Source organism: Mycothermus thermophilus, assembly GCF_041956435.1.
Source record: "Mycothermus thermophilus strain CBS 625.91 unplaced genomic scaffold VTJ04scaffold_1, whole genome shotgun sequence".
Taxonomy (NCBI): domain Eukaryota; kingdom Fungi; phylum Ascomycota; class Sordariomycetes; order Sordariales; family Chaetomiaceae; genus Mycothermus; species Mycothermus thermophilus.
Window position 1 is genome coordinate 4,234,233 of NW_027191427.1, and position 25,771 is coordinate 4,260,003.

General features: G+C 56.6%; 13 protein-coding genes across 13 annotated transcripts; 7 read left to right on the forward strand and 6 right to left on the reverse strand.

Moving 5' to 3' along the window:
• Window positions 1–399: 399 nt before the first annotated feature.
• VTJ04DRAFT_1582 (uncharacterized protein) lies at window positions 400–2,160 on the forward strand (the record flags this gene model as incomplete). The annotated part of the gene is made up of 5 exons (XM_069359285.1): window positions 400–448; window positions 508–582; window positions 634–710; window positions 766–1,979; window positions 2,052–2,160. 5 exons carry the CDS (start codon window positions 400–402, stop codon window positions 2,158–2,160), a joined length of 1,524 nt encoding a protein of 507 aa, XP_069224190.1.
• Window positions 2,161–2,982: 822 nt separating this feature from the next.
• On the forward strand, window positions 2,983–4,446 carry VTJ04DRAFT_1583 (uncharacterized protein; the record flags this gene model as incomplete). The annotated part of the gene is made up of 3 exons (XM_069359286.1): window positions 2,983–3,044; window positions 3,326–3,803; window positions 3,883–4,446. The coding sequence occupies 3 exons, from the start codon at window positions 2,983–2,985 to the stop codon at window positions 4,444–4,446; spliced, it is 1,104 nt and encodes a 367-aa protein (XP_069224191.1).
• A 535-nt stretch (window positions 4,447–4,981) lies between these two features.
• On the forward strand, window positions 4,982–5,942 carry VTJ04DRAFT_1584 (uncharacterized protein; the record flags this gene model as incomplete). The annotated part of the gene is made up of 2 exons (XM_069359287.1): window positions 4,982–5,578; window positions 5,649–5,942. The coding sequence occupies 2 exons, from the start codon at window positions 4,982–4,984 to the stop codon at window positions 5,940–5,942; spliced, it is 891 nt and encodes a 296-aa protein (XP_069224192.1).
• Window positions 5,943–6,599: 657 nt separating this feature from the next.
• VTJ04DRAFT_1585 (uncharacterized protein) lies at window positions 6,600–8,721 on the reverse strand (the record flags this gene model as incomplete). The annotated part of the gene is made up of 3 exons (XM_069359288.1): window positions 6,600–7,087; window positions 7,154–8,636; window positions 8,689–8,721. 3 exons carry the CDS (start codon window positions 8,719–8,721, stop codon window positions 6,600–6,602), a joined length of 2,004 nt encoding a protein of 667 aa, XP_069224193.1.
• An 857-nt stretch (window positions 8,722–9,578) lies between these two features.
• VTJ04DRAFT_1586 (uncharacterized protein) lies at window positions 9,579–10,775 on the forward strand (the record flags this gene model as incomplete). Its single annotated transcript, XM_069359289.1, has 2 exons — window positions 9,579–10,147; window positions 10,298–10,775. 2 exons carry the CDS (start codon window positions 9,579–9,581, stop codon window positions 10,773–10,775), a joined length of 1,047 nt encoding a protein of 348 aa, XP_069224194.1.
• Window positions 10,776–11,255: 480 nt separating this feature from the next.
• VTJ04DRAFT_1587 (uncharacterized protein) lies at window positions 11,256–11,701 on the reverse strand (the record flags this gene model as incomplete). The annotated part of the gene is made up of 2 exons (XM_069359290.1): window positions 11,256–11,471; window positions 11,558–11,701. The coding sequence occupies 2 exons, from the start codon at window positions 11,699–11,701 to the stop codon at window positions 11,256–11,258; spliced, it is 360 nt and encodes a 119-aa protein (XP_069224195.1).
• A 932-nt stretch (window positions 11,702–12,633) lies between these two features.
• VTJ04DRAFT_1588 (uncharacterized protein) lies at window positions 12,634–13,731 on the forward strand (the record flags this gene model as incomplete). The annotated part of the gene is made up of 1 exon (XM_069359291.1): window positions 12,634–13,731. The coding sequence occupies one exon, from the start codon at window positions 12,634–12,636 to the stop codon at window positions 13,729–13,731; it is 1,098 nt and encodes a 365-aa protein (XP_069224196.1).
• A 616-nt stretch (window positions 13,732–14,347) lies between these two features.
• VTJ04DRAFT_1589 (uncharacterized protein) lies at window positions 14,348–15,721 on the reverse strand (the record flags this gene model as incomplete). Its single annotated transcript, XM_069359292.1, has 2 exons — window positions 14,348–15,607; window positions 15,674–15,721. The coding sequence occupies 2 exons, from the start codon at window positions 15,719–15,721 to the stop codon at window positions 14,348–14,350; spliced, it is 1,308 nt and encodes a 435-aa protein (XP_069224197.1).
• A 1,632-nt stretch (window positions 15,722–17,353) lies between these two features.
• Window positions 17,354–17,743, forward strand: VTJ04DRAFT_1590 (uncharacterized protein; the record flags this gene model as incomplete). Its single annotated transcript, XM_069359294.1, has 2 exons — window positions 17,354–17,375; window positions 17,442–17,743. 2 exons carry the CDS (start codon window positions 17,354–17,356, stop codon window positions 17,741–17,743), a joined length of 324 nt encoding a protein of 107 aa, XP_069224198.1.
• Window positions 17,744–17,750: 7 nt separating this feature from the next.
• On the reverse strand, window positions 17,751–18,634 carry VTJ04DRAFT_1591 (uncharacterized protein; the record flags this gene model as incomplete). The annotated part of the gene is made up of 4 exons (XM_069359295.1): window positions 17,751–17,880; window positions 18,055–18,125; window positions 18,205–18,250; window positions 18,426–18,634. The coding sequence occupies 4 exons, from the start codon at window positions 18,632–18,634 to the stop codon at window positions 17,751–17,753; spliced, it is 456 nt and encodes a 151-aa protein (XP_069224199.1).
• A 1,186-nt stretch (window positions 18,635–19,820) lies between these two features.
• Window positions 19,821–20,261, forward strand: VTJ04DRAFT_1592 (uncharacterized protein; the record flags this gene model as incomplete). The annotated part of the gene is made up of 1 exon (XM_069359296.1): window positions 19,821–20,261. One exon carries the CDS (start codon window positions 19,821–19,823, stop codon window positions 20,259–20,261), a length of 441 nt encoding a protein of 146 aa, XP_069224200.1.
• An 89-nt stretch (window positions 20,262–20,350) lies between these two features.
• On the reverse strand, window positions 20,351–21,329 carry VTJ04DRAFT_1593 (uncharacterized protein; the record flags this gene model as incomplete). Its single annotated transcript, XM_069359297.1, has 2 exons — window positions 20,351–21,116; window positions 21,199–21,329. 2 exons carry the CDS (start codon window positions 21,327–21,329, stop codon window positions 20,351–20,353), a joined length of 897 nt encoding a protein of 298 aa, XP_069224201.1.
• Window positions 21,330–21,897: 568 nt separating this feature from the next.
• Window positions 21,898–23,795, reverse strand: VTJ04DRAFT_1594 (uncharacterized protein; the record flags this gene model as incomplete). Its single annotated transcript, XM_069359298.1, has 3 exons — window positions 21,898–22,594; window positions 22,697–23,031; window positions 23,112–23,795. 3 exons carry the CDS (start codon window positions 23,793–23,795, stop codon window positions 21,898–21,900), a joined length of 1,716 nt encoding a protein of 571 aa, XP_069224202.1.
• Between the last annotated feature and the right edge of the window lie 1,976 nt (window positions 23,796–25,771).

Consider the following 25,771-nt stretch of genomic DNA (forward strand, 5'->3'; position numbering starts at 1 on the left):
CGCTTTCAGGTCAGGTAGTTACACGACGTCTGCATCATGTCCACGAAACTGCAGGCTCATATAAGATGCTCTCGATCCAAGAAGTGGTTTGGGAGAGTGGCAGGGTCGACTTTTTGGACGGGAATCTGCCGTGTTCTGCGAAGGTCTTGTGTTCTTCTGCATGAGGTTCTGTCAGCCCCACTGCATTCCGAGACGGCAGGGCATGTCGCACCTTGACGGATGGTGGGGTTGGCTGTACTCCCTATCTCTCTCCATCCGGGCATCTTCCATGAACCTGACCACACACACCATCTTCCCCTGAATCTCTCAAGAATCAAGACACATCTCAAACTTTCCGGATCTCTAAGCACCATACATATTGCATTCCAAGGATTTAATCCATAATCACAGTCTGCCACCATGGCCCAGATCCCCCCAACCGCCTTGATGGGCATGCTCAGAGGGCAGCGTCTGTTCTCCTTACCCTTCACCATCATGATGGACAAACATAGCTGATCTCCTCGACAGCCAAGCTCGACGCCGTGAAGGCCCTTTTTGACAAGTTGAATAAGGATCTCCAAGACAACTCTCTTACTCCCCAAGGTTAGTCATTGCCGAGGGACCCCATGGGAGACAGTCACTGAATCTATACAGAACGCGATGCTGCTCTTGAGGAGCTCAAGATTCACGGCCGTGATCCCAGTTTTGCAGACCCAATCTTTACAAAAGAGGCATGCTCTCCCTTTTCCACACATCACCAGTAGTATATCTCTGACACACTAGCAGGGCATCGAGACTCTCACCAAGTTCGCCTTTGAGAGCTCATCAGACAACACTTCGAGGCACGCCCTGCGAGTTCTCTGCAATGCCTTGTTCCTCAAGGCCGAGACTAGGCAAATATTTGTCGACCTCGGATGCGAGTTCAAGGCATGCAAGAAACTGAAGAGCGAGAACGCCGACGATGAGTTTCTCTGCTCCAGACTCCTGCTCCTGACCACGTACGGAACCACCGTGGATCTTCCCAAGCTCATCGACGAACACGGCCTGGCTGCTTCCATCATCCAAAACCTGAAAAGGCATGCCGAGAGGTTGGCTGCGCCTCCAAAGACCAACGGCCCCGCCGACCCGATGGTGGCCATGGCCCTGGCCGAGACGCTCAAGCTGGTCTTCAACGTCACCAACTTCGCCAAGTCTCACCTCAAGTCTTTCGACGACGCTCTCCCACACATTGCATCCATCCTTGTCAATCACCCGCCTGCTCCCGCCAAATCCCCGCTGGATTCTCCCTTCAGCCTGCTCATCAACACTCTCCTGAACCTCGACCTCACAGGCCCATCCGCCCAGTCCGCCCTCTTCCCTACCGCCGAACCACCCCGCATCATGAACCACCTCATCCACCTCCTCGACCTCTCCATGAAGACCTACAAAGACGGCGACCTCGACCAGTCCGTCAGCCCGCTCGTCTGCGCCCTGGCCGTGCTCTACAAGAACTCCCCGCCATCCAGCAGCACCAAGGACGGCAAAAAACCCGACACGAACGACGAGAAGAAGGCCGCCGCCCCCGATCCCAAAACCGACGTCCGCGCCTCCGTCCTCTCCAAGCTCCTCCCCACGGACGAGGACCGCAAGCTGGTCCTCGGCAAGGCCGAGACCCTCCCCTCGCGGCTGTTGCGCAACTGGACCAACCCCCTGGCGCCACAGTTCCGCAACGCCGTGGCCAGCCTCTACTTTGACCTCTCGGACAACGACGCGGGCCGGTTTGTCGAGAATGTGGGCTACGGCTACGCGTCCGGGTTCTTGTTCGAGAAGGGCATCGGCATGCCCGAGGACGCTGCGCGCAAGGCCGCCGAGGGAGAGGCGTCGACCACGTACGGCCCCAGCCGGCCGGTCAACCCCATCACGGGACAGTTCTTGGACGAGGAGAAGTTCCCGGAGCTGCCCAAGATGACGGACGAGGAGAAGGAGAGGGAGGCGGAGAGGTTGTTTGTTTTGTTTGAACGGTAAGTAACCTTTTTGGGGAGTGTATCATGGTTTATAAGTGATTAGGAGATGGTGCTGACGTATGGGAACAGGCTCAAGTCGACTGGTGTTATGAACGTGGAGAATCCTGTGGCTCAAGCCGTGCGGGAGGGGAGGATCCAGGAGTTGCCGTCTGACCACAGCGATAGCGACGACGATTGATGGGGATGATGTTGGAGTGGTAGACATCGGGGGATAGAGCTCGGGAAAGACCTAGAATCGTTGGAAGTACCCTCGTATTTAGGTTGGAGTAATGGGCAGAGTCGTGATATCCGAATGACCAAGGACACTGGAGAGGAACGCCGAGTCGTATATAATAGTGAGGAACTTTGGACAAGCCATGTTTCCATGTTTACTAGCAACTCTCAGAACAACAAAAGCCCGCTTCCCAGACATTACTGCAATAAGGATTTAGCCACATCTGATCCTCATATTATTTGCAGGTTTCCGGGATTTTCCGTATTACTTATGACGGAAAAATAGACTTCTTCCTACGTTATGTCTGGACCAAGCTCAACGGTTGTCTCTATGGTTGCTTCTTCAAACTCGAGGTGCTACATCCAAACCCCAAACCCTGGTTTCAGTTAGTGGGTCCATTTTTCCTGCTTGCTGCGATTTCCATTTCATTTCATTTCATTTCATTTCAATTTCATTTCATTCTCAACCGCAAGAGAGCCAACTGCTTGTTTACATCATTCTTCCCCTTCCTATAATCCTTTACGAAAACGCCGAGTCTGCAACAGACTCGGTATTGAGTTGAGGTAAAGTCGCCTTAGAGATTACAACTACAAGATTTTTTTAATTTTTTTTATTTTATTTTACTGACACCAGCAGACTTATTTTTTGCGATCATCGCATGGCGTGTTCACTGTCGCGTTTACTGTAAGACGCGCCTTTCGCACCCCCTCTCACCACATCAACCTTCTTCCACCCACTATTTCCGGATTTACAGCAGCCGCTCTGTGCTGCGATTAAGCACTCAAAATGCCGTTCGGCGAAGAGTTTGTCGAGGGGGATATCCCTATCGTTACCAGCGATCTTTTAAAGTAAGTGTTTTTCCCGACCTTTTTTTATTTGCTGAAGATGCTGCATGTCTTTGCGACTTTGCGATTCTTCGTCGCATCGTTTGTTTACCTTTCGAATTGCGATTTTCTGTGGTCGCGTATATGTATCGGCTTGTTTTCAAGCCTCTGGCAATGAATTTCATTTTGTACTGAGTTGGGTTTTCATTGATGCGACATTGTTGTCTATCCATCTCTCAACTTTCACTCTTGTCTCCTTCATTGAACCGTGCCCAGGCAGCAACTAGGGAACTAACCCACCTCAGCAGCATCGAGAATGACTTCGACAACAATGACCATGACCAACCCGCCGAGGAGCACCAAGCAGGCCTGACGGTCGTCACCCTCGACGACCAGCCTCCTCCCGGCATCCCAGAAGCCGACATGGACCTCCAGGCCGAAATCGAGGCAGACATCAACCAGGCCGAAGCCGCCGCCGCCGCCGCCATCTCATCGGCGAAGAAGCGGGGCCGCGCGTCGCTTGGTGGCGCCGAGACAGACACCTCCAAGACTCCACGATCGGCCAGGAGCGCCGGTCGCGGGAGGCGCAAGTCTTCTGCACCAGAGGAAGAGGGAGGGGGAGGAGGAGGTGGTGCGAAAGATGAAGCTGAGGACACACCCGCGCCCAAGCGCGGCCGTCCCGCCCGCTCTGCTGCGGCCGCTACTAGCGCCAAAATCGCGAGCGAGGCGCAAAGGGACCGGCGCAGGACGAGGGGCGGCGCAACCGCCGCTGCCGCTGCTACCGTAAGTTGCACCTACCGCCTGGGGAAATAATTACCTTAAGTAAATCGCGAAGCTTTTGTTCTAACTCACACGTCTCTAGACTCGCGGTCGCCGCGGTCGCCCACCCAAGAAAGCCTCCGAGGAGAAGGAAGAGAAGGGCGGGGAGGAGTCCGAGGAAGAGACGCCCGAAGGCGAGTACGAAGTCGAAGCCATCGTGGACTCCGCCATCGACGCCGACACGATGAAGCACATGTACTTGGTCAAGTGGAAGGGGTACCCGGACTCCGATAACACCTGGGAGCCCAAGGAAAACCTCAAGCACGCGGCGGAGCTGGTGCGCAAGTTTGACGCCGAGAAGCGCAAGGCTGAGGCTGCGGCCGCTGCCGAGGAGGCGAAGAAGGTCAAGGAGGCTCGGGACGGCCGGAGGACGTCAGCGCGCAAGGCCGCTACGGCTGCGGCTGCGAGGACGACAAGTGGGAGGGTGGAGAAGAAGACGGCTACCGCCACCGCTACGCGTGGGCGGGGAAGGGGGAGGGGAAGGGGAAGGCCTAGGGGCGGCAGGTCTACCACGGTGGGGAGGCCGGTGAGAGAGGAGCCGGCGAAGCAGGAGCCGGAGATGGGCTCACCACCGAGACGGCCGGGACATCGGCCGGGGAGGAGATGAACTAGGAGGGTGTGAGAAATGTTTTTTGCTGGGTTCTTTGTGCTTTGCTTCGTCATCATCATCTCTTCATTTCTCGGTCTTCTAGCGGAGTTTGGGCTTTCTCGGGTTGCTTGGGGTACAGGGTCTGGTGGCATATCATCTCATTGAGCGAGTTTGCACAGAGAGATAACTCGCCGAATGGAACGAAGCATTTGTTGCGAGCTCTGAGATCTTGCGTGTATGGAGGGACGAGACATGGCGGGGTGTGGATGATGCGAGCGGGTTGGCGGCTTTCCATGGTTCTTCTAGAAGAAATTGGATGCTCGAGCCGTTGCGACGTTGAGCTGCGCGACGGAAAAATAAAGTGGGGCATCCCAGGGGTTTGGGTCTACGTTGGTAATTGCCCGATGAGTCCTGTTTTTGGTGTCAATAATAATCTTTCCCTCCAACTGTCAGCCCAACCCAACACCACACCACCTCCCACCACACAACCTTCCTCCCTCCAACCCTCCGGGCATCCATCACCACCACCGCCAACCACCACCAACCCTCCAAGATGGACGCCCTCCGCTCCGCCATCACGCCCATCACGCACAACCTGCCCGCGCCCATCCGCGACCTGGGCGAGGCCATCATCGGCGACGCGTGCTACAAGGCGCTCCTCCTGGACGTCGACCTGGAAAACACAGCCTGCCTCAAGCTCGCCGTCAGCAAGGCCCTGGGCATCGGCATCGTCGCCGCCTCGTCGGTCGTCAAAGTCCCGCAGATCCTCAAGCTCGTGCGCTCCCGCTCCGCCAGCGGCGTGTCCTTCCTCGCCTACCTGCTCGAGACGAGCGGCTACCTCATCTCGCTCGCCTACAACTTCCGCAACGGGTTCCCGTTCAGCACGTACGGCGAGACGGCGCTGGTGCTGGGCCAGAACGCGGTCATTACGGTCCTGGTGCTGAACTATTCGGGCCGTGCGGCCGCCGCGGCGCTGTTTGTCGCTGCGCTGGCGGCGAGCGTGGCGACGCTGTTTAGCGAGAATCTGCTGGGCATGGAACAGCTGCAGGTGCTGCAGGCGGGCGCCGGCGCGTTGAGCGTGGCGAGCAAGCTGCCGCAGATTGTGGCTATTTGGCAGGAGGGGGGCACGGGGCAGCTGAGCGCGTTCGCGGTAAGTTTTGTTTCTACGGGTTACCATCCTCCCTCGGAACTCTGGGCTAATTTTGTCTTCCGTCTCACAGGTCTTCAACTACTTCGTCGGCTCGCTCATCCGCATCTTCACCACCCTCCAGGAAGTCGACGACAAGCTGATCCTGTACGGCTACGTGGCCGGCTTCGCCCTCAACACGGTGCTGGCTTTCCAGATGCTGTACTACTGGAACGCGACACCGGCGGCCGAGGGCAAGGAGAAGAAGAAGGAGAAGAAGCCGGTTGCTGCGGCACCCGTGGCGTCAACCTCGGCGACGGCGACTGCCACTGCCACTGGCTCGACAACCCCCAAGAGCAAAGGTCCCACGACGCGTCGTCGCGGTTAGGGGATATATTTATTTCCCCACCTTGGCGCTGGCGCGTTGTGATTGCTTAGTATTTGTTTGATAATGCAAGTTGTTTTTGTTCTTTTTTCGAGGCGAAGTTCTGAGGTGATCTGACTGCTTGACTTGACCGTGACGGGCGTACGTGAACCGGTCTTCAACATCTTCACACTGGACCTCCTACGATCCTGGCCATGGGAGCCATCTGATACTCTTCGTCCCATGTCCACCCTCCTGGATGCCCGTCTTATCGAATCTGCTCTCCGGAATGCCTATGTGGCCTGTCCCAACCAACTCAATACCCAAGAGAGGTCGACTTACCTATGCATGCCCCTTAGCAGTCGTCGTCCCGTGTATACGTTGATGCTGGGATCGGAACGCTCAAGCCGCCTGGCAGAAGAAATATTAATACCTAACTGTGCTCTGACAAATATGCTACTATACTGTTTTCCTCAAGTCCCTTATCCAAACGCCTCGCTCGTTAATTACCCAGTTCGAAAGGGTATGAAACAATGCGTATATGCTGTTCAACCCCCATCCCAACAATGTCCCTTATCCAAGTGCCAATATCCCAACAATGTGTAGATAACCAAAAAGACAAGCCACATCAACACCCAAACCCACGACACTCCCGCATACCTAGGTTACAACCACGAAGCATCACACTCCAGCGAAAGTCCGTCCAACCACGTCCCCGCCACAAACCGCCTCCCTCTCCCTCTCACTCAGCCTCCGACTCCACTCCCTCAGCTCCTCGATCGTCACACCCCTTTCACTCAAAACCGACCTCAAATCCAACTGATGGGGGGGCGCCGCCACAACCAACTCCCCTTCGCCCGGCGGATGCGTCCCGTTGCCAAACATGGCCTTATCCCTCGACAGCATGGCAAACCTTAGCCCAACCTCGGACACAGTGACGACAATGCTGACGACGATCAGGATGATAATGATCCACGTGATGTTGCTCATCTTGGCGTCGGCGTCGCTGTCGGCCAAGATGTCGGCCAGGTCCAAAAACACGCGGCAGCGCTCGTTGAGCACCTTGATGCGCGGGTCGATCTCGAGGTACTCGCGGCTGGCGACGTAGAGGGGGTGCAGGGTGGGTTCCGAGTCCCAGAAGAAGTTGGGGACGTCGAGGATGTTGGAGGCTGTTTTTGTGTGTGTTTGGTTAGTTGTTGGTCACTTTGGCTGGTTTGGAGGGGAAAGGAACGTACAAAGATTAATGTCCACCCTGCTCTTGAATAACCTGCCGAGCATCTTGACGATCTCGGTCCTCGTCATGTTCAGCTCGCCCGTCAGGGCCAGCCGCTTGGGGATGTGCTGGGCGTCCAGCATGGTCTGGGACATGCGCTCCTCAAAGAAACAGAGCTTGGTGCTCTGCGCGATGGCGTGGCTGATGGTGAGCTTGACCATGTGGTCGAAGCGGGGGAGGAGGGTGATCATGTCGTTGAAGATGCGCGGCCGCTTGGCGTCCGGGTTGTATTCGAAGTGGAACTCTTCGGTTTCGAACTCGGCCTCCTCGAGCGGGCGCATGGCCAGAGCGATGCCCGTCTCGTTCTCGGAAAAGGTCAGGTCCGCGAGGATGTCTTTTTCCTGCCGCTCCGTGAAGTTCCAAAACACCACCACGCCGTAGGAGAAGACGAAGACCTCGCCGAAGTGTTTGGCGTCGGGGACGAGGCGGTTGATGGGCATGACGGAGACGGGGCCTGGAGTGGTGTTGTTGTCGTTCGTCTCGCCGTTCGTCTCGCCGTTATGCTGGTTGTGGTTGGAAGAAGTGTCGTTGGCCAGCTCCAACGCATCGGGAGCATCGCCGCCGTTTTGCCCCGTCGGAAGCGGTGGCCCTGTACCACCCGGACTCTCTCCAAACCCGTGCGTCCCATACCCATACTCGTCCAGCAACCCTTCATGCACATCTCTCCTCTCATTCCTTTCAATCTCCAAATCCAAGACCGTCTTGCCCGTCCCCGGCGTCTTCAACACCGGCCGGCTGCGCAACCGGTACCCGTCATGCCCGGGCAATAACGGCAGGTGATACACCACATACAGACAATCATCATACAGCTTCGTCTTGGCCTCGTGCGTCTTTCTCAAAAACTCGGCCGTCGCCTTGATCTTGTAACTCTGCGCGGTGCAGTAGGCCGTCAACCTGGCCACCTTTTCGCCTCTCTTCACCTTGGGCAGCCGCTCGGCGTAGCTCTTCCCTCGTATGCCTCCCCGCTTGCGCAGCACGTCCAGCTCCTCGTCCCGCAACGGCCTGTTGTCGTCATCCTCTTCCCGCATACGCCGGAGCAGCGACGCCCGCCGCGCGAGCTCCTCGTCGCTCTCCAAGCCTTCCTCGTTTTCATCCTCGGGCGCTTCGGGGATGAGGACAAGCTTCTCGCTGACCTTGGTCGTGCGCGAGGGAACGTTCTGTTGTCCGGTCCTGTTGGAGGCAAGGATTGGAAGACCGCCGCCTCCGCCGCCGCCGCCTTGGGAGCTGCGGCGCCTACCGGCGGCTGCCGCGGCGGCGGCGACGGAGCGCATGGAGCGTAGCAGGGCGGGATTGCCACGCGGCTGGGCGGAGGGGATGTCGGAGGAGTATTGGAGGATGTTGTCGACGGAGACGCGGAGGGGGTTGGGACGGCTGCTCGGGCCGGGAAGGGGGTGGCGTTGGAGGGCTGGGCCGCGCGGAGGTGGGCGTTCGCGGGCGTCCGTGACCTGTGATGGGGTTGTTAGGAGGATGGAGCGGTGGTTGGGCAGATCTACATACCAGGACGGCCGGGCTTCGTTTGGACGAGGCCATGGTGATAGAAGGTAGACGGTGAGAATTGGAGCTTGGGTTGAACCAATGGATTGGAATTGATGCTTAAGATAGAGATATATTATAGCGAAAGTTTTAGGCTGCCCGGGGTGGGCGCCTTTGGTGGGATGGATGGGTTGGATGGGTTGGTGGTGATGTGGTGTTGATGTCTTGTTGCTGCATGTTGATTGATTCCGAGCTTGGACCGTTGAATTGTCTTTGCGAACAAAACTGCCGGAAGGAAGCTGCGCCAAGCTCGACGTCATCCCATCTCGCGGCGCGCCACACCGTTTGTTACAGTACCGGACGCCTGGAACAGTGGAATACGAGGCGCTGTGACAGAGTCCAGACCGATCGCTCTGGCCTACTATTAATTAGTAAGTACAGTACTTTATACACTACAACCACGTCTCTAGTCATACATGTTCAATACCTATCCCACCCACTTTAACTGCAACTCATCATTAACACACAATTGACTTTAGACTTCCTTCATCATGATCACATTGCAACACCTCTTGGATACAACCTCTCCAGATGCATTACGGAATCGGTATTACCCTGCAGTCTCCTTCCCCTGCCGAATCAAGCAACTCCGCAACCCACATCCGCTGACCCGTCGACTTTTTGGCGTGCTTCTCCCTGCAGCAAACGAAACGCGAAGATTGACCCCGCTTGAAAAGGAGGGTTGGCTCGGTGCCCAGAGTAGAGATTTTTTTCTGCTGGGAGAGACTGCGGTTAGGTGCTGACCACGGGACCGGAGGCTGGATCCTCCTCATCACAACCCTTCTCCCTTTACTATCTAACAATCCAACAACTGGTCGGGTAGTTTGGTAGAAAACCAAATCGCCACCACCACAATGTCCTCCCAAGACCAGCAAGACTTTGATCAATCCGACGCCCTCAACGAGGGCCGCCGCATCTACGTCGGCAACCTCCTCTACTCCCTCACCCCGACCGACATCGAGTCCGTCCTGCGCGACTCGGGCTTCCCGCACTACTCCAAAATCCACATCTCCATCGACCCCGTGTCCGGCCGGAACCCGGGCTACTGCTTCGTGGAATTCCCCTCGCGCGCCGACGCCGAGGACGCCCTGCGCAACCTGCCCGGCGTAGTCGTGCAGAACCGCACCCTCAAAGTCGGGCCGTGCAACCCCAAGTCCACCCCGCGCTCGGCGCGCCGGCCCTGGGCCGATCGCGGTCAGCTGGCCTTCAACCGCTGGGGGGACTGGACGCCCGAGAAGCGCGCGGCGGCCGAGCCCGAGGAGCAGGGGCCGTACGGCGCGCTGCAGCACCACGCCGTCGAGACCAGCACGCTTCAGCCCGACGGGCGGCATGTGCGCAGGTTGTACATTGGCGGGCTGGGCAAGATGTACGACCAGACGCATAACCAGGCCGAGATGAAGGAGATATTGGCGGGGTTTGATTAGTAACGTCTTCCCTTCATTTTCTTCTTTCCCATCATTGACGACCAACTCTACAAAGTTGTTGTTGTTGTTCTTGTTGTTACCCTCCCCCCCCTAAAAGTAGTATACACTAATACCCTCCCCCCTCCTCCCCCCTCCTACCCCTAAAACAGCGTCGCCATAGGAAAACGCATCACCCCCCGCCAAGGCGGCCACCACTACTGCTTCGTCGACTTCTCGACCGCCGACGAGGCGGAGCGCGCGCGACAGGCGCTGAACGGCGCGCCGTGGAAAGGCACGAGGTTGCTGGTCCAGCTGGCCAAGGGGCTGAACGCGAGCAACAACCACCCGCTGGACCAGCCGACAAGTTCCTCTTCCACCTTTGACGGCAACGGCGAGTCGTCCTCGTACGGAAATCTGGGGAGCAGAAGGCCGCCCTACGGCGACGACCGTGGCGGCAGGGACAGCTGGGGTTCGTCTGCCGGCAGGGACAGAGACCAGCAGCAGCAGGGACAGTGGGGGTCTGGGAGGGGCGGCCGCGGCAATGGCGCGAGACCTCCGCGCGAGGATCGGGAGGAGAGGGAGGCCAGGCAGAGAGCGATCCTTGCGGCGGATAACTGGCGGGCTGCGGCGCCGGCGCCGGCGCAGTAAGTAGGGTTCGCTGGAATGGATGCTGCCGCCTTGCCTGACACCAAGCGCTTGAAGGATATCAAGGCGGTGGCAGTGGTCAAGCGGGTTGTGCCATGATTTTTCCCGACATATGCCTTTTCCTTGGTTGACCGAGATCTGTCTTCTTATACCAGCACGGAGGATGCGCTGAGATTCGGAAGTGCTCCTCGGCGTGCTCGACTTGTTTGCATGACGGAACTGATAGATGGTGAACACTCCCTTCGACTTGGTGAAATAACCCTCTATCATTATTATTTCATGACGGACGACAGATCACACCTTATACAACATCCAAGGAAACAGCAATCAAAACGCCAACCCATACCATTTGCCATATCCCTGTCCCTCTCTCCTCAAATATTAAACGAAATACCTGCCCAAGCTTAATTCCTACATGCCCTAAGCCAAACAAACCGACGCAGCAGTATATCCTCCTCTTCAACCTCCCATTTCCTCCCCTCATCAACCATAATGCATCCCCTGATGCGGTTTTGGCGGCGCGCCCCAACCCGGCGGCGGCGGGGCGCCCGGTGGTCCAGGCGGTGGTGCACCTACCGGCGCCTGGCCGGCTCCTCGTCGCATGGCCTGAACGTCGGGGCGGTGGCTCAAGGGCTGTTCGAAGCGGCAGATGCGGCAGGACACGTCTTCGTAGCCTTTGATAGAGAGTGGGATGACGGGCTGTTATTGGGTTGACATCAAGAGTTAGCATCTTTTTTCAGGTCTGTAATATTATGGATGGGGAGACGGGGAAGGGGAGGACGAACAATGAAGCAAAAGGTGAACCACGGATTCGACTTGACGACCGAAGCGGCGTAGTTACCGCAGTTGTAGCAGCGGCAGACCAGGCCTTCGTAGCCCTCCACCTCGCGGCGGAAGGTGTGCTCGCCACAGGTGAAGACGATGCACATGGTATTGGTGTCGGCGGGTTACGAGGAGGATGTGGTGTTGTCGTACTGTGTAATGTTCGGGACCCGCGGATGTGTGTTTGTGATGGTTTGGCGATGTGCGACGGTGGTGGACGACAAGACTAGGGTTGATATTCTCTCAGGATTATGTTTGAGAGACGTCGCCGGCAGATGTTGTCCTGATCAACAGGAAAAGGAAGGAGAAGGCTGAGAATGTCAGAAGTGAGATGATGGGTGGAGTGCGCAATCATGCGTCAGCGTCAAGTGAAAGAGGGAGCCTGGCGCCGCGACGGGACTGTTAGATTTCCATTTCTTCCATTCTGCGCCGCCGTTCGTTCCATCCAGTGCGTTCCCGTAGCTGCCGCTGCCAAAAGTGGAAATTCTTGGCCAGCATGTCCAAGACACGGCCAAGACCGTACAGCCACCAACTCTGCAAGCTAACTCGCCATCATTGTCCGAGTTCTGTTTTTCCATGTCACCAGATCCTCGAGAACTTTCCAAAGTATCCCGATCAAAACCCGCAAATGCCATCAACGCTGGTGAAGACAACAAAGTCAATATGCCAGACCCTAACCCTAACCCTAACCGTTGTCTCATCTCGCTTGCGTGGCAGCGGGGCGGTACGGGATTGGCAACTTTGGGTCTAGACGGCCCCGCTGGCTCGGAACGTCCCTTTCTTGGCGAACCCCACCAAAGCTCAAGCCGCGACCATGCGCGTGCTGCAGGAAAAATGTTGGATGCTGCGACAATGCAGCTTCTGTGACGCAACACCAAGAAGACCTGACCTGTCGATCACTACTTTGATGATACCCGTCTCCTCTCAACCCCGTCGCCCACCCACAAAACCCCACAATTGGCATTGCCATATCTTTTTCAATCCATCATAGCCACCGGAATTGCCATTCCCAACCTTCCACCCCGCAAAACTACCCGCCATGCTCTACGACCTCAACATTGCCTGGTCCCCAGGCACTTCCACCTCGGACCTCGAAAAAACCCTCCGCTTCGCCAAACACCTAGGGTACGACGTCGTCGCACTTAACCACATCGTCTCTGCTCCAATACCGACCCAACCGACTCCAATCACCAATCCCATCCCCGTCCTCACTCCTCCGCACTCCTCCTACCCAGGCGGCAGCCGCATCACCTCCTTCTCCTCCTCCAAAGCCACCATCACCACAACCTCCCAACAACAGCAACAGCAACAACCCCAAACCCCCTCCTCTCCCTTACCCACCGCCCTCCGCCGCGCGACCCTCATCATCACCGACCCCTCCACCACCAACTACCGCCTCCCCGACTTCTTCCGCGCCTACGACCTGCTCGCGCTGCGTCCGACCACCGACAAATCCTTCGCCTGGGCGTGCACCTCCGCCTCGGCCACCTCGGCCGGCGACCCACCCGCCCTCATCTCCCTCGACCTCTCCTCCCACCTGGGCTGGCACATCCACCACCGCACCGCCATGGCGGCCGTCTCCCGCGGGGTAAGGTTCGAAGTGTGCTATTCCCAGGGGATTGGCACCTCTTCTTCCCCTTCCACTTCAGGGGTGGATAAACAGCGAGCGCGCGCGAATTTCATATCCAACCTCCAATCCCTGGTGCGCGCGACCAAGGGGCGGGGGGTCATCATTTCGAGCGAGGCGCGGTCGGCGCTGGGGCTGCGCGCGCCCGCGGACGTGGTGAATTTGCTGGCGGTGTGGGGGTTGGGACCGGAAAAGGGGTTTGCGGCGCTCGGGGAGGAGGCGAGGAGGGTGGTGGTCAACGAGGGGTTGAAGAGGAGGGGGTTTCGAGGGGTGATTGATATTGTGAAGACGGCGGAACGGCCGGGTGGGGAGGAGAAGGGGGAGGGGGAGGGGAAGCAACGGGAACAACAGCAACAGGGACAACAACAGGGGCAGGGGCAGAAGAGGAAGAATGCTGATGGCGGGAGTGGTGGTGGCGGTGGGAGTGGAAATAATGGACAACAGCAGGGAGAGGGGTTGAGTAAGCGGCAGCTGAAGAAGATGAGGAGGGAGGCGATGAAGAAGGGGTAGGTAGTGGTGGGTTGTTGCAGTGACGGTTTGTGGTAGAGGGATGGATAGATGCGATCGTGGTCTGGCATTTTTGGTATGCAAGAGGTGCTTTAGCCTGGAAGGGCGTAGCTGATAGATACCCCCGTTAGACTCAACCCAACAGAAAGAGGATCGGCATATTGGAACGAAGCACCCGGCTGGCTCGGGAGGAGCCATAGACACCAGTCTATACAGACCACAATCCGTTCGACACCACGGTTTTTACCGACAGTTTCACATGTAACAAACGGAACACACAAATACTCTCAAGGCCGGTTCTACCAGGCCAATTGTCTTGCGATCGTCATATACAAGGCTATTTACAAATTAGAAGCAAAGAAGAAACGAAACGAACCCCAGAAAAGAAAAAGAAAATAAAATCTGCCGTCTGGCACTGACATCTACACTTCCACACACACAGGGTGCAATCCAAAGTAGGAATGCGGCTAAAACAACTCAACACAAACAACACTCGTCATCCAAAAGAAGCCTCGAAAAAAAGGGTATATCTCTCTCCTCTCTTCCACCTCATTCCCAGGGTCTATCCTCATCCCCTTCCCATTTTTTTTGTTTTTTCTTTTATTCATCCCCTGCTAGTTTAGTTAGCAGCCCTCACCCCCGTCGGCTCGGGCGGCGCCAAATTGCCCAAGTTGACCTTGCTCGCGAGTGTGAGCGTGCTCAGATCGATCGAGATGAGCGGCGAGCTGCCGGCTGCGCCGTTCGCCACGGCCGGGGTGGTCGGCGTAGCCAGCGCCGGAGGCGGCGCCGTGGGGGTGATGTCGGCCGAGGAGATGGGGATGAACTCCACCACGCCACCGATCGGGCCGTTGACTGGGTTGTTGAGGATGGGCTGCGCCACCGGGGTTTCGGTGCTGGACGGCTCGGCCGCGGGGAGGGTGAGGATGCTGGTCAGAGAGGAGGCCAGGCCGGGGAGTTGGGAGAGGGTGGAGGTTGGTTCGAGGACGTCGGGGAGTTCGGTGGTGGTTGCTGGCTCCTCGGTGGGTTCGGGGAGATCGGATTCAGCGGTGGTGGTTTCGGCGGGGAGGTCCTCGGAGGAGGTGGTGTCCAGACCGGGCAGCGGAGCGAGGGTTTGTTCGGCGCCGTCCTCGGCCGAGGTGGTTTCGGTGGCGATCTCCTCGGAGCTGGTGGTCTCCAGACCGGGCAGAGGAGCGAGGGTCGGGAGCTCGCTCAGCGTGGTGTCGGTCTCGAGACCGGGGAGGGGGGCAAGAGTGCTGGTCGCGTCGCTGGGCGTGTCGGTCAGACCCGGGAGCGGGGCGAGAGTCGAGTCGGCGGGGACATCGGTGTTCAGGCCGGGCAGCTGGGCCAGAGTCGAGGTCTCAGCGGCGGCGTCGGTAGAGGAAGCGACCTCTTCGGTCTCGGTGGCCGCGGCGTCGGTGGAGGAGGCCGAGTCGGTAGCCTCGGTGGTTGTCTCGCTCAGAACTTCCGTCTCCGTCGCGCTCGGCTCGGCGTCGGAGGTGGTGGTGATGACGGCGCTTGTCCTGATCGCGTCCGCGGGAACCGGGATAAGCGTCACGCCCACACCGCCCGTGCCAATGACGGGCCCGTCGGAAGCCGGGGCGTCGATGGCGCCGTTGGCGTTGCCCAGGGAGATGGTGACAGTAGATGCCGGCGCGGTGACGGTCACCGTGACGGCGCCCGTGGCGTTGACGAAGCCCGCCGCGCCGTCGCCGCCGACAGTGATGGTCTCACGAATCGTGGTGGTGACGGTTACTCCAGCGCCGCCAGCGCCGCCGCCGGCGCCGAGGCGGCCGATTAGGCTCATGAAGCCATCGACGAGGTTGACACCTTGGACGACGCCTTGTGTTGGGGCGACTTGGCGTCTGTCATATGCTGCGGCCTGGGGGGAAATGTGAGTTTTCTTTTCTATCGTGGCATTCTTTCGGTCGGACGGATCATGTCTTACCTGAGCAAGCGACACGGAGCTCAGAATGACGGCGAGATTTGTCCTCATCTTGATCTCTTGAATCTGATCTTAAACCCTTCCACAATTACCAGAAATTATCCTCCGCAACCAGTTCGTGGGCTCAGCCCAAATATCTCAACGCTGAATCGACGGTCGACTTCTGGAGGACCTTCAAACGAATGGGCGTAGAACTCGACGACGAGGATAGCAAATGACGGTTTGTCTCGTTGGCCGGGTGGGCGGCGTAGAGGAGAAAGAACAACACAATAAAAAAAAAACCAAAGCACAAACAAGCAGCGCTGCTGTCTATACAAGAAAAGAACTAACTTGACGTCGATGGTCCGCCAAGGAGGAGAAACGAAGGGCACACCTACAAAAGGAACGTGTGTGTGGGAGTGTGTGATGATGGCAGTGGAAGAAAAAACAGAGGCAGAGGCAGAAAGCAGAAAGGGGACCCCAAGATCAAGAAACGGACGGGATCACGGCATTTTGGGAGAAGAGACCCAGGCCTAGGGGACGTCACATCGTCCATCTCGCAAGCCCCATTCTCGATTCTCGGCAGCTATCCTAGCTCCAAAAAATCAACGTAAGCGTTTCAAACGAGCTCAACCCCCTTCCAACTTCCCCCATGCTGGTTGCTCGTTCGCTTGTGATGTGCCCATGTTCAGACGGTCTAGGCTCTCGTCGTCCATCCCCGACGACGTCCGCGCGGCAGTTGACGAGGACAGCCTGGAAGGTCTCATGCGGAGGGCGGACAGGGGAGGTTCTGGGTCGATTCCCCGTGCCGAGGAGCGAGAGAGAAGCGGAAGGTTGACGTCGTGGCAAGGTTGCGGCTCTGCGCGTGGGGTGTTGACAGGGGGTGACAGGGGCGATGAGACGGGCCCCAGACGACTTGTGTCAGAGACGAAACCCGCCAAGCGCCTGAGCGGCACAGGGGGTTCCATTTGGGACCACTCTGAGGGAACAAAAACTCTCCGGGCCCCGAGAGGGAGAGACTGTCGGTATTTGGCTGATGTTACCGAGCTCGGGAATAAAGGATCAGATTAGGAGAGTAGGTGGTGGACATGCATCACGGTCTGGAAGGCTGTTTGGTCATCTTGTTGCTGTTGGGAATGATGAATGACGCAAAGGCAACTCTACCCGGCCCGAGATTCATCTGTACTGTTCGGAGTATCTACTATTCACGACAGACTGTGATGGAGTGAAACGGTGTTTGGCCAAAGACTCCTGGCGCGTTGCGACACACTCTCTGATGGTACCCAGGCCGTCCCGCTGCGGCCACCGGATATGTGATACAGCAAACATACGACAGAGGATACACATCTTGCAATGTAGACGAGATATCGACTGAAGGCACCGTCGTAAAGAATTATTGCAAGCAAATTTAAGGTCCAATTGGGCCAAATCACGGTCTGAAGAAGCGCCGACAACGAATATGGACGCTACTATCTTGGTGGTCCAGATGACGGAGAATCCAAGAAAACGTCCCCCTGTTGTTGCTTGAGTCCCTTGTGAAACAAAGTCAAGTCTGGGCATCCCGCGATTACATAAGATGCGACATTACAGGACTCTCTGCGCTGCCATCTTCAAAATGCCCGTTTTGGGAATTAAGTAGCTCCTCTATACACTAAAACAACAGGAACCGAAAATAGAAAGTTTCTAGCAAATGGGGAGAAAAGTATGGAAGCATGCTATGTTCGAGGTTGCTGGAGTTGTTATGTGGATGAGTCTTGGGGCAAGGTCTAGCTCGGATTCAAAGCCTATTGAGGAAAACAACACCAACACCAAACAACTCCTCATCCCATCTTGATCTCGATCCCAACCTCCATCTCCAACTCCTTTTTTTTTATATCAACCCAAGCATCTCAAATCTCAAAACCAACCAAAACCAGACCAAACAAAACAAAACAACCCCGACAACCCCCCAACTCCAACTCCAACTCCAACCCCCAACCCATCATCATCATCCCATCTTCTCCAACCTCCCTTCTAGTAACTATCACAAACAATATCACTAAATTGTCATGTCAACGCCGCCCCAAAATGGAGCTCATCTCTTCCCTAGTGTAGCCAGCTCTCACCCGGCAAGTTCCCCCGGCTGATCCAACGTCTCCCCCTGCGAGTCCGTCGCCGTGTAGTCGGTTCGCTCCGAGTACTCGGAATGGGTCTCGGAGCCTTCGGGGATCGGGACCATGGCTGATTTTGTCCTGTGTTGCGAGAAGCAAAGAGAAAAAAGTGTGTGAGATGTTGCTTTAGCCCTCTCATGCTCATGAGGAATGGAAAAAGGAAAATAATGATGGGATGAAACGAGGCGATGCAAAACAAAACAAAACCAAGCAGAGCAAGCATCTCATCGGGAAGGTATTGAATGTAATACGTACCAGATGTGGATGGCCGTCCTCCAGTCCAGGCCTTCGATGCACCCGCCCTTGACCGAGACGACGTTTTTGTTCTTTTGTTGGAGGAGGGGATGGGTTAGCTTTTCCGTTGCGCGAGCTGGCGAGGTGGTGTTTGATGGTGATGAGACTTACAGGTGACGTGTGAATCAACCTCGTCCCGCACCGCTTGCAGAAATAACTATCAAGATATCCTGTCAGCATCATCCTCATATTCTTCTTCTCTTTCTCTTTCACATCCATCCATCCCCCACTCACAACCCAACCCTCCTTTTCCCATACCCATCCCACGAAGCTGCGGACGGACTAGATTGAAAGGCAGGCGAGTAGGTATCTAAGAAGTACCAGGTACTCACCAATACAACGTATCCCCCAACGACGTCTGCCGCGTGTAGCAGCTCAGCAGCTCCGCGTCGGGGAGCTTAAACCGCGGGAAGATGGCCGAGGTGCCAAACGCCGAGCTCGCCTGCCGCTGGCAGTCCTGGCAGTGGCAGATGTAGAGGGCGAGGGGCTTCGGGGTGGGCGTTTTGAAGCGCACGGCACCGCATTGACAGGCGGCTTCCATGGCGAGAATGGTTGTTGTTGTGGTTGGTGGTGGTGGTGTTGCTCTTGTTGTTGGGATATGGGCGGCTGGCTGGCTGGACGAATGTAATTTGAGAATGGGGATTAAGTGTGTCTCTGTGGTGCTGGTAATCTGCTTCGTTGGTCAGTATATATTTATTTGAGAGTCCATTCCATCTTCTTGCGAGGCTGAACATGTAGTTTACTTACCTCTCTCTCCTGTTAAACACTTTTCCGTGCAATCTCAACGCCGAGTGTGCTGATGTCGGGTCGCGACGGCTTCCGCCGGCACTAAATCATAGGTTAGGTGGTAGACCAAAACAATACAGCCTGTTGTTGAATGTAAGTTAAGTTGGTCGAGTGTTATTGTCCGCTCTGGGCGTCCCCGACTCCGGAGCCGCGAGGTTTCCAAGTTCGATGGCCGAAAGAGATGGCGGACCAATCGCTTGGTCGGATACCTCTTAGAGGTATGCAGGACGTCCCGAGAGGCGTTTGGCGCTTCTCGACTGGGTACCGCTTCCTGGTGATGAAAGAAAGACGATCCTGAGGCTTTCAGGTTGACGGAGGTGGGAAATATATATTGTTGTTATTATGTTCCTTGCTATGCTCTCCGTAGTGATCAAGAATGGGTGAGTCACAAAGGTGTGACTGTCATTGCTGGTGGTTGCTGGGGATGATTGTTGGGGGTTGTTCCAGGTTTATTTTACTCAATTCCCACTGGGGAAGTCGATGATTCATTCAATTCCAAACTTTCGTCCATACTGGCAGCGTCACCGTCTCTCGGCTCAGGGACACATCATCGAGAGTCACATCAAAACAACCAAGTCTGAGTCACATGACGACACAACTTCCAGAAAACCTCCCGTGTCCCGGGATGCCATTAACCGTGCCCATTACGAGGCAAAGGTGCATTACTAGTTGCAGCACTCATGCAGCATCCCTTCGTTCCTCGGAGTCGATGTCCGGGTTCCGATGTTGCACCGACCCCCGACCCCCCGCGGGCCCCTTGACTCAGGTCGGTTCGGTCCCCCTCTCCGGCGCCGGAGACCGGAGACCGCATCGTCCGCCGGAACCCGAGCTTTCGTGCCAAACAGCCGAGACAAGCCGCCCGGATATAAGTTCTCTCTTATCATCGAGCTCAAATAATTGAGCCTATCTGGCGTAACTGGAAGTAAATATTGAAGAGAAATATGCAATTGCACTTTAGTCTCTTGGTTGGGCACGAATACGGTTCAACCAAGCAGCCAACAGCGGCTCGTGAGGAAGGCCATAGGTATCCTAAAGACTCGACGGGACAGGTTCTGTCTGTCCTGTTCCCTCGTCAACGAGCCGGTGGTGGGATGAGCCTCGGTCTCAACGCCGTGTTCTGTCCAAACACACCGGCTTCTGAGGCGAGGTCAGAGCTCGACTACGTTGCTCGGGCCTTGACCCGGCGCTCAGGATGGTCGGACTGCTGTATCACTCCCTGTCTCTCCATAACCCGGAACCTGGTCGAAGCATACGACCTTCGACTGTCACTCTCCCTGGCCAGAACAGTCATCAACCCTGATTCTGGTGCTCAATGGCGTGTTTTGTCGTCGAGCAATATCGTATCGTCTGGTGAGAGTTTTGCTGGTTCGCTGGCCGGATGAGGTGTGCGCGATATCAGCCTACTGGGGTCGGAATAGAGATCACAGCCTTCGAATCAACCGTTGCTGAATCCCCCAAAACCCTAGTCCTCTCATCTCAGCGGCACCGCCTGCGTCGCGGGCGCCGACGCCGTCGCCACGAGCCTCTTCCTCGCCCAAAACGGAAAGTCCCTCGGGAGGTTCATATCCCCCCTCGCCTCGAGCAACAAGATATGCTCTGGCTGTAGTACCATTCCCTGCTGTGCCGCGGCAGCTTGGCCAGGCACCACGCCGCCCTGCCCAGCCTGCTGCGCCGTTTCCTCTTCTTCCTCCTCCTCTTCTTCCTCCTCCTCCTCGTCATCACTCTCCTCCAACACCTGCCTCAACCCCGTCCTAACCTTGTCCACCCCCATCGCCTGCTCCTCCACCGTATACTTCTTCTTGCTCTGCACCGTGACATAGTGCTCCAAGCTCCTGTTGAACGCATCCAACATGTCGGCCCACTGGTCATTGAACGGATCGGAGGGGACATCGTCCTCCTCGGCGTAATCATCCTCATCCTCCTCATCCTCGTCCTCATCCGCCCCATAACCGCCACCGCCGAGGCGACGGGAGCCGACCTTCCCGCCAGAGGCGAGCTTGTTCGCGTCGAGCCCCGCGGCGCGGGCGGTTTCGCGGGCTTCTTCAACCCAGGTCTCGACGTCGGGCTCGAGCTTTTTGCGCAGGAGCTGGGTAAGAATGTGTTCCTGGGTGCGGCCGGGGAAGTTGGTGGAGGGGTGGACGGCGAGGCGCTGGAAGATGCCGGCGTTTTCGGAGAGGAGCTCTTGGATGGAGCGGATGTTTTGTTGCAGGATGCCGGCTGAGGCTTGGAGGGATTCTCTGGAAACATGGAGGGAACCGGTGAGTAGGTGAGCCTAAAGTAAGTGGGTTGGAGGAAAGTGGTGGAAGTTGGGTTGCGCACCGGCTCGGGAGGGGGTTCGAGTTCATGACCTGGGTGCTCAGGCTAGCGAGGCTGCTGGTGAGCTGGGCGAAGCGGTTGCGCAGGAGCTCGAGCTGTTTGAGCTCGTCGGGAGTGAGGTTGAGGGAGGCCATGTCGGGGAGATGAGGTGATTAGGAATTGGCCGAGGTAGTTGGGTTGGAAATGGGGATCAAGTCGAGAGGCAATGGGAATGTGGTCGGGATATAAGAAGAAAATGTGGTGGTGGTGTTGAAAGCACCCCGGCTGGATTTTCAGGTTGGGTAAGGTCAGAGACAAGAAGTCGCCGACGCGGTTCAGTGCTCAATGTGATGGTCGCGACTCTCTCTCTCCCCCGCTCTAACCCTGACTCACCCCACAGCTAACCCTGGGACCCTTGCAGCATGCAGCAATGACGTCTGCCATGAATGAGCACCTCAATCCAAACAAAACATCCATTCAATTCCAACCCAGATTCATTCACCAACTACCTAGCTTTGACACAAACCACACATGAAAAAGGGTAATTGTTTCTTAAAATAACTCAAACTATATGTTGAAGTAAAAGTTTTGAGGACATTGATTCACAAAGATGCACTCCAACCCAGCGCCTCGCTGACAACTGCCATCCGCAAACAACACCCAAAATGACATGAAGACAACACCAAGAAAGAACAACAAAAATCATCACCATCCCCCCATCCATCACTCCCCATGCGACCCCGCCTGGTCAACCATAATCCTCCCCCCCTTCGTCTCCCTCCCCCACTCATCCACCGGCGGATACCTAGCCCTCCTCTCGAGATCATCCAGCGGGATATGCGACCGGATATACTTCTCCCTCCCATCATCCACCGGGTCATAATCCCAGCTGGTAAACTTCCCCTTGGTCAGCGCCGCCCACACCAGCCGCCTCTTCCGCTGCGAAAGCAGCACCTGTCTCGTAATCTCGTCAAAATCCCACCTCTCCTTCGCCTCGCGCTCAAACTCGGCCAGCACCCGCCCAATCTTTTCTTCCCGTTCCGCGCGCCCGCTGCGCACCAGGTCTTCCAGCTCCAGCGGGTCCTCTTGCAGGTTGTACAGCTGCGACCCGTCCGCGGGGCAGGTGACGAACTTCCACTTGCCGCGCCGGATCATCATGAGCGGCGCGACGGTGCCTTCGCCCGTGTATTCGGCAAAGACCTCGTCATGGCCTTGGTCGGAGCGGCCTTCGAGGTGCGGGAGCAGGGATTTGCCGTCCAGCGGCAGCAGAGGGGAGGGCTTGGTGCCGACCAGGTCGCAGAGGGTCGGGAGGAGGTCGAGGGTCGAGACGTTGGACGTGACGCGGTGCGGCGCGAAGCGGGACGGGTAAGAGACGAGGAGAGGGACTCGCGCAGAGTGCTCGAAGTAGTTCATCTTGTACCTGGAGGTTTGGATGTTAGTTACCTCGCCTCATGGATACAGAAAGGATGATGACGGTAGAGAGGCTGAGAGAGGGCGGAAAAGTGGGAGAGGAATAACGTACCACAACCCCCGTTCACCAAGCATGTCTCCATGATCGCCGCTGAAGATGACAATGGTGTTATCATCCAGCCGGCAGCGCTTGAGCACGTCCAACAGCTTGCCGACGCAGTCGTCGACATAGCTGACGGCGCCGTAGTAGGCGCGGCGGGCGCGGCGGATCTGTTCGTCGCTAAACTCTTGATCCCACAGATCACAAACCTTGAGCAGCCGCTTCGAGTGCGGATCCTGTTCTTCCTTGGGAATCCGGACCTTGGGCAGCTCAATCTCTACCCCCTCGTACAGATTCCAGTACTTCTCCTCGATGGTGTACGGGTCGTGCGGGTGCGTGAGGGAGACCTGGTTGTCGTGGTCGTCATCAGCATCTTTCCCCATATAGTAGATATAGTAGACAGAATCCAGAACCGACAGCAACTCACCGTCAAGCAAAACGGCCTCTTACCCTCCCCCTCCCTGACATGATCATACAAAAACTGCTGCGCCCTATACATCACCTCCTCATCATAATCCAGCTGGTTACTCCTCACACACACTCCCGCCTGCAGAATCGAGCTGGCATTGTGATACCACTCCAGCCTCGTGTCCGGCTCGTCCCAGTTGACCACCCACCCAAAGTCGCCTGGGTAGATATCCGTCGTCAGGCGCGTCTCGTACCCGTGCAGCTGGTCCCCGACAAAGTGCATCTTGCCCGCCAGCACCGTGTGATACCCCCTGAGGCGCAAATAGTGCGCGTACGTCGGCACGTCGCTCGCGATCTGCGCCGCGTTGTCGAACGCCCCGATCTTCATCGGCAGCTGGCCCGTGATCATGCCCATGCGCGACGGCGCGCAGAGCGGGGACGGGCAGTAGGCCGAGTCGAACTGCACGGAGCGGGCCGCCAGGGCGTCGAGGTTGGGCGTGAGGATCTGCGAGGAAGGGTTGTACATTTTGAGAAGCGGCGCGGCGAGCTGGTCGGCGATGATGTAGAGGATGTTGGGCTGCTGTTGAACGTCTGGGGGGGAGGGGATGTGGTTGCTGCTGCTGCGGGTGAGGTTGGCGGGCTTGTTGGTGTTGTTGGGTCCCGGGGCCTGGGAGGCCGGGAGGGAGTTGAGGTCTGGCGCCATGGCTGTTGTTGCTCTTGATGTTGGCCGGTGTGCTCTGGAGTCGGGACCCTAGAGAGTTGAAGTCGAAGGGCAGCCTCCGCGCTCTGGACGTCGGCGAGGAGTTGGTTGGGGACCGTCCCAACGAGCAGGAGGTATGTATGTCAAGCAAAGAGAGGCGCCGAGTTTTGAACGGAGGCGTAGAAATGTGTCTGGATGAGCGTTTGGCAAGACTATATTAGCCAGCGTGGTGTCGACAACCCAAGGCCGAGGACCATCAAGACGAGAAAGAAACCAGAGTTCAAAAACCCCCAAGTCTCGAAACCAACTCTCCCTCAACCACTCCCCCTGAGCTCCTCTCGGGCTCCAACTAAATAACCCAACCCCCAACCCATACTCTCAGATAAGCCCAACGCCCAATCCTCTCCCTTCCTCCTCCTCACCCTACCTATGAGCTAACTCCATCCCCGACATGGAACCCAATCGAAGCACGCAACCCGATCACCGCCAACGCAATCCCCCCTCCACTCCCCGAGACCTCCAGTCAGGTATGGTAATATGGCGCCATCGCAAGCACGGAATTCGCAAGACCGATTGCCAAAGAAAAGGGGCGAACCCAGAAAAGAACCGCCGGCCGCAACGTCGAGAACTCCACTGCCGGGAATGACCCGGGAGAGAGGGGAAGGGAGGGGCGGAGGGAGGGGAAAGAGCAGGTGGGTGGGTTCTCAGGGGTAGTACGTAAGGCGGGACGGCGGTGAACAAATGGACAACAAGAGAGGATGCAGAGTCAGCCCTTTGGGGCTCGTGGACAAATACACCGTAAAAGACAATGGGGAAGTCGGAGGATGTGGAGAGAGGGAGGGGGCGGGAAGACCCGGATGATGAGTTACACAAAGGGGGGGACGTGGTTCCAACCGGTGATAGGTGTGTACGTACAAGAAAAGTACGGGGTACTATGTTCCGGGTATATGAGGACGGTGGCAAATCCTGAGCTCTCAGCGTGTGTTTCGTCCAGTCAGTCCCTTTCAGCGAGCCATGGGGGTCACATGCCTGCCTGTGAGAGGGATACCCGAACAGACCGGATAATGCCTGAACTTGTACCTGGTACCTGGTGGACTTTACAAGTTCTGGATTTCGCGATGGGTGATGAGGCAGCAACAGGCATCATCCATGCGAAGTGAAATCGCGAAAACTTGGGGTCGAATTGGGGAATCCCAGTCTTGACTCCACGGCAGCCAGTCACGCAGGCATAAAAAATCAGAGCGTTGGGGTCCTGATTTGTCCTGTCGACATTCACGTGCTTGATATCAGGCTCTGACTACCAGAAGTATGTCATCGATATACATACGGTACCTTACTGAAGGTTCAACAAGCAAGCAGGAGGTTGGACAACCAGCACATAGAATGCTTTCACAGTAATTGTAAGAGCCTTCAATAAGGTTAGAAAACGATTATTATTCCGGGTATTGAACAGATCGATTCTCCTCCGAAGTTGATCATCCATCTTGTTGGTAGAGACAGGCTCCAAGATGAACATATAGGTATTCAGTCCAAGGGTAGGTTTATAATCCCAAGCAGCATCAATCTACCAGGTACCTTCATTCACCCTCTCGGACAGAATCTAATGGTCTCAATATCATGGATGGTATCAGCTATTGCCTTGGACTTGACAGCCCGCCGAAGAGGGTCGAGTGTTGATAAAGCCAGAGTCCCAAGTTCGAGTTAAGATAAAACATCTGATCCCATACATACCAAAGTACTGGAACGTAGGATGCAAACAGCAAACAACCATCAACACACCAAAACAACTCGCAACCAAGTTTGCACAGTCACAGCCAGTCGGCCAGGCCACGTCAGGTCAGCTGAAATATGTCTTTCCCTCACAACCGGACGCAATTCTTTGGCAAGCGTAGTGTGCAGTGTGCAATGTATACCGTATTCCACGATGGTCATTGTCATTGTATATACTCAAACACCAATCAACCAACCATCAACGCCTT